This window comes from Anas platyrhynchos, chromosome 8 (assembly GCF_047663525.1).
Source record: "Anas platyrhynchos isolate ZD024472 breed Pekin duck chromosome 8, IASCAAS_PekinDuck_T2T, whole genome shotgun sequence".
NCBI classification, from domain to species: Eukaryota; Metazoa; Chordata; class Aves; order Anseriformes; family Anatidae; genus Anas; species Anas platyrhynchos.
The window spans coordinates 24844405-24856591 of record NC_092594.1 but is presented as its reverse complement, the minus strand read 5'-3'; the positions used below and the strand labels follow the sequence as shown (position 1 = coordinate 24856591).

Below are 12187 nucleotides of genomic sequence, written 5' to 3'. Positions count from 1 at the left end.
TACTGCTTTTTCAATAAGTCAGGATTCTGTAAGCGTATCTCTACCACAGGATTGAAGGTGGATACTTAGCAACCTGTTTTAATTTGGGACTACCATTTTACTGGAGTGTTTCTCTTAAATAATCCAGGGAACAATTAACATAGATATGTAAATTGTGACCATAGCAAAACAAATAGGACATCTCACATATATAGAGTAAGGCTGGACAAATGATCCCATTGTAACAGATTATGCACGACTGGCATTTAAGAACTTTCTTCCACAAACATGTGACTCAAACCTGAAACTGCCACCTTGAATGGTCAGAAGAAAACACTACATACAAACTCTTTTCTTGCGTGTGCAGCAAGCTACAAGTGAGTAAAGTTATGTAAGCATCAAAAGCTTCTAAGCAGCAAATCACATCTGAACACATTTAACACAATAGCATATGTCAAGAGGATTGCCGCACGATATCTGAAAGAATTTACATAAAGAAACCTTGTATGATGACAGATAAATTAAATGTCCTGACACTGAAGTAGCACTAGCAAGTTTTTTTGCATTCTCAACTTAAAAGCCATTTGTCTAGGAAAAGTATCATACATAGTGTATTAAAATGACTATAGTTACACTTGATTTTTAAGTTCACATCAAAACACTCCTGTGTGGCTGACTAATCTCGGCAGAAGGGCTCCTGTGATTTTGAGAAGCTATAGCACTATTTGACAAGGAGAATGCTGGACAGTCTTACTGAAAAACAAACTTATGAGGCCCTTAGTCATGCACTTGATTTTTAATTTTTCTTCCCCAGGCAGAATCAAAGGAAACAAGTCTTCTGATATGACTGCACATGAGTATCCACAAAGTAGCGTAAGCTGTGAACTTCTAATGCATCAGCTATTCCACAGTAGCAGACCTGTAGGTATTTATCATGTGGTGTAAAATGAAACAATCTCATTTTTGGCAGCAAGCTTCTGAGCAGTCTTTATGAAAAGGCTATGTGGTCAGCTGTTCAAGGAATTTAACAACAACAACAAAAAACACACACAAAAAGCTACACATATGGAGAACGAGTGGTAAAAGCCCTGTGTAGGTTGCTTTTCCTAGTACGTCACTATCACTGATTACAATAATACTGTGAATTTATCTTTTAGAACAGGGTATGCCCTATTAGATGATATTCAATGAGCTGAACTGATGTGTTTAGCATTTTCACCTACAGCATGCATTTCCATGAAACACTTCCAAACTGAACAGTCTTCCCTCTTCCTTGAGGAAAGACCTAAGCAGGTTTTCCATTCTTCCACTAATTCACATTTCATTAACAAATCTTCCACTGGAAAAAAAAAAATCAAAACCAAGAACGCACATACAAATACAAACACGGATTAGAACTGGGGAGGAAAACAAAATTCACTCACTGTTAAGAATGTACAGTATCTGTTAAACACAAGTGCTGCATTATATTGGTGGAATTATCTTGTTTTCTACCTTTAATTTAGCATAGGAGTTCTGTAAGTGATCCATATCACTACCCAGTTTCAGGTGCTGCATTTCTACTTCTTCCTGAGCTCGAAGGTTCTTGTGCTGCTGTACAAGCAATTCATTCATGCAATTTATGATGGATATTAAGTTTAATTCTTTTCCTTTCGGCTCCACATAAATAGAAGGGAAGCCCAATGTTGTCAATTCCTGGTGAAAGACAAAGGGGAGAGGGGATAAATAATGGGTTAAATCTCTCAGATAAACAATAACAGGTGAAATCCTATATGAAGAAAAATATATATTCCACACCAACTTTAGCATTAAGAAAGAAGCCTTCCTAATCCAGTGCTTCTTCACTACCAAAACTGGTTTAATGTCATCTTCAAACAACGGCGAATAAACAAGAAGATCTGGCTTACCCTATTGAGATAGGATATACTCTGTTCAATATTCTCTTCTGTGCAAAAGGCACTGAAAAAGCTGTGCATGCTTTTGGATGAAGGCAGTGGCAAGCGTAGCACTTGTGAGTTCATGCTTGGGGGTGATATCTTTTTTTCTGAGGTATATTGAAAAATATTTTTGCTATCTAAAAGTTAAAAATATTAAGAAACAAGTCAGGGCTGGTAGTTTAAGACATCATATACAAAAATTTTTTAAAAACAAATCCCTTAAATACCAAAATTATTCTTTATAGACACTTACAAGTATAGAGCTTAGAATGTCATCTATAAAGAAATATAACAACATAACATATTAAACAACTCACAATAAAAAGAAGGATAGCTAAACTTCTACAGAAAATCTAAAGATTTCACAACAATTTCAGGTGTTGTATCTTTCAACTGTTACTATTCCTCCCTCCATGAAAGAACTCTCCAACCTTTCTTCTTAATCGGCTTGCTAAAAAACACGTGCTTTATTTATACAGGTGCAAAAGCTGTAAATTTAGTTACAAATTCCTCCAAAAATATATGATATCCTTAGGCAAAGCACGTGTGTACTATAATTAAATCTTCCACTAGGTAGAAGCTGGCAAAAAAAAAAAAATCTCTTTTAATAAATTTGTCATCATTTTATAAGGCATGAGAACATAGAACAAATTAAGAATGCTCTGAAAGTGCAAGATAATCTGAAAAGTATATTTAAAAAATTGATTAGAAAGCCTTAGAACTTTCATTCATACATATGAAAGAATAGTATTTTAAAGCAGCATTTCTACAAGGACTCAATCCCCAAAAAAAAAAAAAAAGCTTTGTATCCACTAGACTAGTTAACAGCATGTTAAATAACATGAAGTATCTCATTCATAAAACCCCAATCTCTCTTAAGCAGCTATAATACCACCAGTAGAGCTAGCAAATCCACTAAATTCAAAATATTACTAGTTTACCTGATGACAGCACTGGCACAGTAACAGTCTTCCAATCTCCCATAGCAACAAGGGCAGGCAGGGTACCTGAGCAAGTGGTTCAGCAGTGAAGTATTTAGTAGAATTCCCGACAATGGGTGTTACGTAGGCATCTCCTAAAATAGCAAGAGCATTTTAGATTAACAGTAGCATCTAATACAGCTAGGAGATTAAAGGAGGCATAGGAGAGAGAGACTACTGAACTTAAGCCACATGACATTTGTCTACTTCTTCACACAGTGAAGAACACCATAAGCACAGCAAAAATTATACTGTAGAAACGATGTATCTGTATTTAGTTAGACTTCAACTTAACCAAGTCTTGTAAACCATTAACTAAAACACCATGCACACATGGAAAGTATAAAGATATTTTAGATAACCCACTTGTTTCTGTCAACATACATCAGAGAAAGCACAGCAAGCCAAATATTTAATATTTTTCTGCAATATAACCAGGAAGCAGCTTTATCAAGAAAAATTTATGTGAAGTTTTAACATAAATCTGTCTTAATGAAATTATTAACAGGTGACAAAGGCTCTAGAAAAGATTTATTGGCCAACAGAGCAAAGGAACTTTTATATATTTATATACATATATAAAAAAATAATAATGTATTAAATATTTAACTATATAAATTTAAACTTAACCTATGTACCTTAATATACCACGTATACACAGTTACACTGCCTTTCCCTGGCAAGCTGCTTGCTTATTTGCAAAATCTCCAAAACTGCTGAAGGAAAAGGCAAAGCCTTACTCCATTGGCACAGCCACTGAGTACAGTGCTGGCTCTCTGGAAGCCAACCAAAACTCATTCATAAGAAAGAAGCTGCTGATTGTCCCCTCACCCTACCTCCACCTCCCAGTCTGAAGGCATGCAATAGTGTTAGAGTTGACACACTGCTGGAAAATTAAAGCCCAACTTGGATGTTGAAGATCCGGCCAGTGTAAGCCATCAGCTGTTGGGTGAACAACGACACTTCAGGGAAACTATTCATCTGACAGGAAAGAAGGCTTTCATTTACTTCATTAATACTTCGGATCAAAATCTCAAGTCAATTTAAGATGGACTCCATAGGCTTTTGCAGTACAGCCATGTTTGCCACTAATTCCTCCTAATGTGCACTCAGGGAAAAGGAACTTCTGAAGCTCTGACACTAAACCTTGTATTTTTATCATTGTGGGAAAAGCTATCATTTGGAAAACCAATCTGCTGTCTATTTAAGACACCAGATGTTTGTGGGTGGTCTGCTATCCATAAGGTCCCTTGAGAACAAAAAAGAGACAATAAGAACCCTTACTGATATTTCAAAGCACACAACATAATGCCCAGAGTAACACCAAGTTTTAAAGAAATCCTATTGGTACACAGCCACATCACAGAGTGTTCAGCACTAGAAAATAAGGTATCCACCTGGATGAATACTTCTGCAGGTTCATGTACTTGTATAAAAAGATAAACAATTATTCCTCATATGAGTTGAAACATTGCAGCAACTACTAAACTGCACATCAGAAAGCGCACATAAGGCAGGGAGAAAACAGTAAACGTAGTAACAATCTAGAGGCTGTTGTTTATTAAGAAATTGATTATTTTCTCCTTGCCCACTCACATTTTTCAGTGTTTTCTTCCTGCAAAACTAAGATGAACAGAAATGAACTAAGTGAACGTTCAGACTCTAAAGGCAATGACTGACTGACTTCACGGCAGGTCTGTAAGGCAATCTCTTCTTTGTTTTTCCCCCATCACCCAAGTCAACGGTGCTTTTAAAAATGTAATTCAAAATCAAAATAAAGATTAGGAGGACACATTTCATAGAATATCCCAAGTTGGAAGGGACCTGCGAGGATCATCAAATCCAATTCATAGCTCCACACAGGTCTACTTACATTCTTATTTGGCTTCTGTTGGATCCATCAGATAGAGAAACCTGCAAATAAAAGGGTGGATAAAAAGTCAAATTAAACAAGTATATTCTCATTATTGGTGTTGTTGTAATCCTGCATTCTAATAATGTATTTCAAAAGGTTCTTAAGAAACTCAAAACACAAATTCCACTAAGAACTATTGGAAATTCTACAAAAACACTACTCACATTTCATAGATGCAATTAATTTCAAATATATTGGCATTTATTCTTTAAGAGACTGCATAACCATTATGAGATCTTTCCACCCTAATTCCCTCTAAGTACATCACCAGCCCACAGGTCTCTACAGTGCAAACACTGTTTGGGTTGAGAGGTCTGCATCAGAATAATGCTTGACTGGAAGCAGACTGGACTAATCCACGTGAGGGAATACAATAATTCTCTAAATTTTAGTCCTGTAACCTGCATGCCATGTTATTCAGCGTAGATATTTTCTGAAGACTACTTTCTGGTGACACATTGTTTCTACATATACCAGCAAGAGGATAAAATGAAAATTAACAAAAAAAAAAAAACCCACAGGTTCAAAAGGATGTCTAGCAAAGATACAGAATGCAAGAATACCCAGGCAGTACAGTAAAGTCCAGATAATACAACTATATTCTTCTCACATCAGTCAGCCATGAAGAATCTAGAGCCTTTTGTCGTGAAAGGGCAACTAGCAGTACACTGCATATTAGTCAATACAGCAGAATTAAAAATAAAAATGAAGATCTGGTGAGTGCTAAACTCAAAACTTCCTCCAACTGTTAAACCAACACACTAAAAGTAATTCAGATTGCTATATGGCATCGGAAGAATGCACTAGCTTTGAAGCAGTGATCATTTCAGAGAGCAGTCACTATTTTGTACATGCACCATCTTTGCACGCTGTATTTAGAATTAAACTCAGATGCGCAGAACGAGACAATCCCTGTGTCAGCTGCAAAAAGGAATGCCACAAGCCTTTAGTCCTATGCTAAGATCAACTCATCAGTTCCACATGGCTTCTGCTGCCAGTTCAGGACCTTACCCACGACTTTTGAAGCTATCTAGTGATTAAGATCCATCAGCTACATTTCCTCACCAATCTAGGCAGCTCCCCTGGAGCAACGCAGCCCAAAATAGCCTCACTGAAGTATGCAAGAGCTAAAGATGAGCATCCCTGATCAAGACAGAGGAGATGCAAAATTAGTTTAGATAAACTGTATTTATAAGGGACTCTAACACCCTTTTAACCACCATATCAAAGAACTGTATTTTTTAAAGCTGCATTTTCTGTAATTATGGAGGTATAATAAAATAATAAACAAGATTTAAAAGTATTTTAGGGATCTCCCTAAGCTATCCAAAGTTAACACATAAAGGCTTGTTACCCTTTTTTTAGTTAAAGATTTGTTGTTTTGGTTTCAGTTTTGTTGTTTTTTTTTTTTATTCCTCCCGTTGTGATTCCCACACCCTTTAAATCGTGGCTGGGAAAACAGGCAGTAAGAAGCTAAATCAACACTTGCTGTTTCCCAGCACCTCTTATTAACTCCAAAAATCTGACTGACCATCGGTGGCAGGGGGGAGAAAAGAACAAGTCTCTGAACAGCCAAATCTGCTGTAACTACTTAATGATTTTCTTTCTGTGCCCATTCCAGCATACAGGGATTTGTTGCAGCCATTTCACCAATAGATCTGATGACTCACCCAAAAATCTGTAATGATCCAGTGCTTGCCAGGCAGTTCTCTGCCCATTGGCAGCATCACTTTTGTGTTCCAGTCAAGAAATTGGGTGAACAAAACCTAGGAGGATTGTTAAAAAAAAAACACGCCTCTGGGGCCCAACTTCACATGAGTGAACATAACAGCAGAGCCATCTCATTGCAACTAAAAAAAAAAAAAAAAATCTAACAAAAACCCCACCCCAAAAAGATATGCATGCTAAAAATAACAGACAGCTTGATTAACATCAATAACCAAACCAAAGAAGTCAGAACAAGTACAAAAGAAAAAAAAATTAAAAAGCCATTGTGATGATAACACAGCAGAACTCAACTCCTTGAAATTCACCCCAAGAGTTATTTATTTATTCATTTAAACAAAAACCTACAGGACTAGCCCCACAAACTCCTACATAATTCACTAACATTTATTTTCCTTTTCAATGAAGTTTAGAGTAAACTTTTAAGTGTAAAACCACATGTCACAAGCACATAGGTGAAAGGAGCTGTTCTTAAAACGACTGTTCTGTGGTTTGGGGAACAGGGGAGGGATTGATAATGACTGAGCCAGAACTCAAGTCAAATCCAACCTCATAAGGCTGAGTTTAGACTGTGTCACAACTGAAGAATCATGAGCAATAAGCACTAGGATTATAAACTTCACACAGCACAGTACATTTAAAATTCCTGAATATTGTATTTAACTTTAAAAATGAGTAGCTCTGAGCTGATAAAAATAATTCAGACAACCCTGTGTTAGAAGAAGTGAATAGCATGTTATAGCATTGTACTGTGATCACATTACACCATCTGGTCATTTCTAACCTACACAGGGCGTGACTTAAATGGGAACTGCAGGATCTGGTAACCCAGAAAACTTTTTCCTCCCCTCAGGTAGGGAGGGGCAATTTGGGGGGAGCATCCTACCCCACTCCCCGATGTCACAACATCTTGGAAAAAAAGAGAAGAGTCCGATTCCTTCTCTGTATATTAAGTACTTGTACAAAAGTTGCAACATGTACACAGATTTTGGCTTATAAATTTGAGGAAAAAAATATATCAAAAGGTTAGTTACTAAACATTTTCTTAACAGGCAACATAATTCCTTCTACAAAAATTATATCCCAAGACTAGCTGTGAATCTGCTTAAAGCTTTTTACATTTGTCTAGTAAGCCAGAGATGCCCAACAGATGGCTTTTATCCGGATAAAACAAAGACACCAGTCCATGTAAATTTAGGGTACACACCAGTCATCACATTGTAGGTTTACAAATATCCCTGGTAAGGTCACCAGAAACAGACTTCTTTTATTCATGTAATCACCATGGAAGTCCATACGTTTCCTCCCTAGAGTTTTGACAATTATTTTCTCTCTACAGCAGTTTTAATAACAAAGGTCGCACTTAGCACTAGAACATAGCTCATATTCAGTGATAACTGTATATTTGGAAGAACTCCTTCCTCTATAAAGAACCTGTTACAGTTTTAGTGGCCTTTCTTTAATATTGCAATTTTGATGACAGGCCTTGAAATCAAAGCAGATCCCAGTTATTTCCTCCCCACTTTTACAATACTGTGGCAATTTAATCACTAGTCTATTAACTGGAATAAAAATTCTAATAACTGGAATAAAAGGGGGTGGGGGGAGGGAAGAGGATGTACAAGAGAGGGCTTCCTTCCACTTGTCTACATTCCAAGGGCACATTTCTTTAAGTCATGCCCAATTTCCAGCTAAACTCAGCGTGGTCAAAAGTAACCTGAAAAAGCAAGTCAAACCACCCAGCCTATGGGTACTGCCTGCCAAGTCTTCACTTCATTATGAACATACCACATTCAGAAAACCCCCATCTGTATTTGTCAAATCCATTTTACTTGAAAAGAATGTCAAGAGTTTAACAAAAAGAATTATGATCAAACATTTGATCTTCTCAACAAGTATAACCACACAAAATACACCCTTACACCTGATAAAAATCTCATGTTTGACAATTGTCCTTGCTCCCTCCCAAACACTCAGATCAGATTATAGTCCTCATAACCCAACACCTCAAGATTCAGCTCTACCTTTGTTAAACACAGATGACTGATAAATTTTGTTAATGCAGCCACTGAAAAAATTGTAACACATGAAAATGTTTTATCTGGCTCCTAAATTCCTACCCCACTTTGAACTAACACTATGGATCTTCACATCAGCATTTTCCTATTGCTAAAGAATAGCACTATTTCTGATGATATTCAAAATTCTTTTCCTCTGCATTCACAAACCACTTGCTACACTTAGATGGAACAGAACATCTTGCTACCAAACCTCCCCATGTTGCAAATTTGGGAAAAGAGAGCTTTAGGAACTCCATCTTCCATAGTTCCTCCTTTGTCTGATCTCTAATTTAGCTAAACTTTATAGCTTCGCTCTCCCTGCAAGCAGAAGACTTAAAATGAAGAAAAAAGCCTCAGTAGCTCCTAAAAGCAGTAGTGTTTACTGGCAGAGCCAGAACTAGTGTTCTAGATCTCAGGAATGATAAACTCACAAGGCAAAGAATCACATAACCTAGAAGTTATCACAGGCATCAGGGAAGGTGAGCAGAAGATGGTAAGCGCACCTGATTTCTCTAACAAACGCCAGGGGATTCAAGGAATGGTTGTCCAGTAAAATCCAGGTTTGTACAGAGCAGAAAGGAAGAGTCAAGCACAGACTTGTTAGCCACCAACAAATATGACTGGTGCAATGTGACCATAACTTCTGAAACACTAACAAGCCTGCTATAGTGCTCTTGAAGGAGGAGCCAGTGTACCTGGCAAGGCAGGGTAACCGGATTTGCAGACACTTCTCACAATGTTTCCTACTAAAAGCTCTTAAACTAAGATGTCAGGGAAATTATTAATGACTGACTGTAGATGGAGAGGAGGAAAAGTTAAAAAGAGGGGGAGTACATGAAAGTATCACGTGGAAGTCCCAAAGAGACCAAAAATTTAGCGTCAAAAAGGGGTGTGTGCACATATTTCCGTTACTCAGAGAATTTAAAGATGCGATGAGCAGGTCAATGAGACAGTTCAGTTATGGTAAAGAATTATTCAGAAAAATAAACACTAAGATTGAACGACAAGAACCCCAGAAGGCTGTTTACATGCTACACAAATGGATGATAAAAAATCAGCAGCTGAAATTCCACGTTCATAAACACAAGCTAACACATAACACACACACACAAAAAAAAAAAAAAACACAAAAAACACCACCACCACTCAGCCATGTACTTAAACCAACAGGCTCTATGCTAGGCATTATCATGCAGGAAGAGATCTCAGGGTCACTGTGATTACTCCTCTGGAAGTAACAGCTCACAGGCAGTTATCAAAATACTGAAGCCTAGGACAGAAAACCAAACATCATAAGGTCTCTGTATAAACAGCTTCCCCAGCTTACCTATCACACACCATTACAACCTTTGGGGTACAAAAGACAGAAAAAGACCTGAAAACAGTGCAGGAGGGTCAAGCAATGCTTCCATACAAAAAATTAATAAGCTGTGACTTTTCAGGTAGAAGAAGAAACAGCTAGGACAAGACCATGAAGAACAGGTACAGGAAGGTATTTATTGTTTATTTTAACAAAACAGCCATGCAAAATGAAATAGAATATCCAACTTGAAAGCTAGAAAATAAATCTTTCCACATAAAGCACTGTTAAATTGCGGACTTGCATCACCACGAGGTGTTGTGAATGCTAAATACATAAACTGGCTGAAATCTGCTGGAAATTATCCATCAAAAGCTATAAAATTTAAGAGAGGTCTGAGCTCTGCTCAGAAACCCTTCGGCTCCAGGCTGCAGTACGTTGGGAGGATGCCCTGATGGGAGCATCGCTGTGCAGCCAACCTACGGTGATCTTTCCTTCAGCATCTGCTGCCAGCCGCTTGCAGAGACAAGGCGCTGACCCCAAGGAACCTGTAATCCCCTCTCCTACACCCTCTCCAACCAACGGTGACCGATATCAACGCCACGGCGCTCCACTCCTGAAATATAAAGCACGTTTTTCTCCCTAACTACTATCATCTGAAATCTCCATTAACGGCACCAAATACTTCCCAGGTCTCCTTTCCAAGTTTACTATTAGGGATTACCTCATGCGTTCGCATTTTACACCGCATACCTCCCATTTTAAGTCATTGCCCCGAAACTCCCGAATTCCTACCATAGTTTCGCGGCGCCCTGCGCGACTGCTCCGCGGGCAGCCCAGCAGGCACGGAAATACGGGGCGCAGCCACACGACAAACAGATCTCGCCTTTCGGTTCCACCCTCACCCCGAGCTTTACTGCAAATAAAGATGTTCCAAACAAGCAAGGTACCGCGGCCAGCCTCTTCTCTCACCTGACGCGGCTCTCACCCTGCGGGCACCGGCTGCTCGCAGCCCCACAGCACCCAGCACAGCACCGGGACCGCCGCCCCCGCCTCGCCAACGGCCGCAGAGCGCCCGTTCCGGCCGGCGAGGAGCGGCAGGGCAGGAGGAGGGGCCCGCCGGAGCACCACCTGCTGCGGCGGGGCGGAGGAGGAGGAGGAGGAGGAGGAGGAGGAGGAGGAGGAGGCCGGGGGGAGCTGGCTCCCGCACGGCGCGGATCGGAACGGGCCGGGCCCCGCGGGCTGAACGCGCCCCCGCCGCTCCCATTGGCCGCGCGGTTGCTAGGAGACCCCCACCAACGGCCCGCGCAGCCCCGGCCGCGCTATGGCGGCACCTGAGGGAGGCTCGCGGAGGGACCCCCGGGGCTGCGTCTCCCCGGCGCCCGGCCCGGGACGCCGTCCCCGCGCACAGGCCCCCGGCTCTGGGCAGCCTTTCGCTGAATGCTGGCCCTTACCTTTGGCTGCGTGCCGCTGCGCTTTGTCCCCGCGGCTGAGGTCAGCAGCTGCATGTCAAAGTGTCAGAGCACCTCGCCGTGACGTGCTGTTCTTCTGGAGGGCTCGAAATCGCATTTCAAGCTTCACATTGATCTCAGGAGTTGCTCAGCGCTGTCCCAAGCAAAGGCGTTGCTTTGCTTGGTCAAGGCACTGACCCCAAGGAACCTGTAATCCCCTCTCCTACGCCCTCTCCAACCAACGATGCCACGGCGTTCCCCTAAATATCCTGTCAGTGACCTGAGCAATGAGCATACACCAGGAGTTCCTGGCTCTCGCCAAGAGCAAATTTTGTCCAGGCACCACAAAAATGTCTCCCAGTGGGAGACACCCCACATCTGACAGCCCCTCTGGCATGAGGGGTGGCAGGAAGCACCAAAAGTGCCAGTCTAGCAGCACCTCGCTGCCCAGAGCCACCGTGTCAGGAAAGTCCTTCAGGCCCACCAAGTCCAACCACCAGCCTGACCTACTGCATCCCACCACGAAAGCATGGCCCTTAGTGCTTTGTCCACGTCCCTTGAATACCTCCATGCTCAAACACCCTCTCTATGAAGAAATTATTCTTAATGTCCAGTCTAAACATCCCCTGGCACAACTCAATCATGCATTTAAATATATATATATATTACACCACTACAAATGAAAAACGTCAATAAACCACAAATCTAAGCACATATCCCATCCTGCTGTATACTATTGCTATCTTGTAAGAATGATAAGCTTATAACATTATTTAAGGGAATGAACAAATCCTACGTATCTTCCACATATTTTGCTTCGACCAGATTTTTTCTTTGTTT

At 40.4% G+C, this 12187-nt stretch overlaps 1 protein-coding gene across 4 annotated transcripts in view; it reads right to left on the bottom strand.

Moving 5' to 3' along the window:
• The window catches only part of SSX2IP (SSX family member 2 interacting protein), a 28328-nt gene that overhangs the window by 11315 nt on the left and 4826 nt on the right, over positions 1-12187 (bottom strand). Inside the window, exons 1-5 of one of the 4 annotated variants that reach the window (XM_072041584.1) lie at positions 10869-11139; positions 4770-4810; positions 2858-2991; positions 1887-2053; positions 1474-1674 (exon numbers count right to left, since the gene is read on the bottom strand). In XM_072041584.1, the coding sequence (XP_071897685.1) occupies positions 1474-1674; positions 1887-2053; positions 2858-2900 (411 nt within the window). In that variant the 5' untranslated portion in view covers positions 2901-2991; positions 4770-4810; positions 10869-11139. Of the gene's footprint in view, positions 1-1473; positions 1675-1886; positions 2054-2857; positions 2992-4769; positions 4811-10868; positions 11140-12187 lie in introns of those variants that run through there. The other 3 variants (XM_005022322.6, XM_013102201.5, XM_021274336.4) reach the window with 3 other exon arrangements.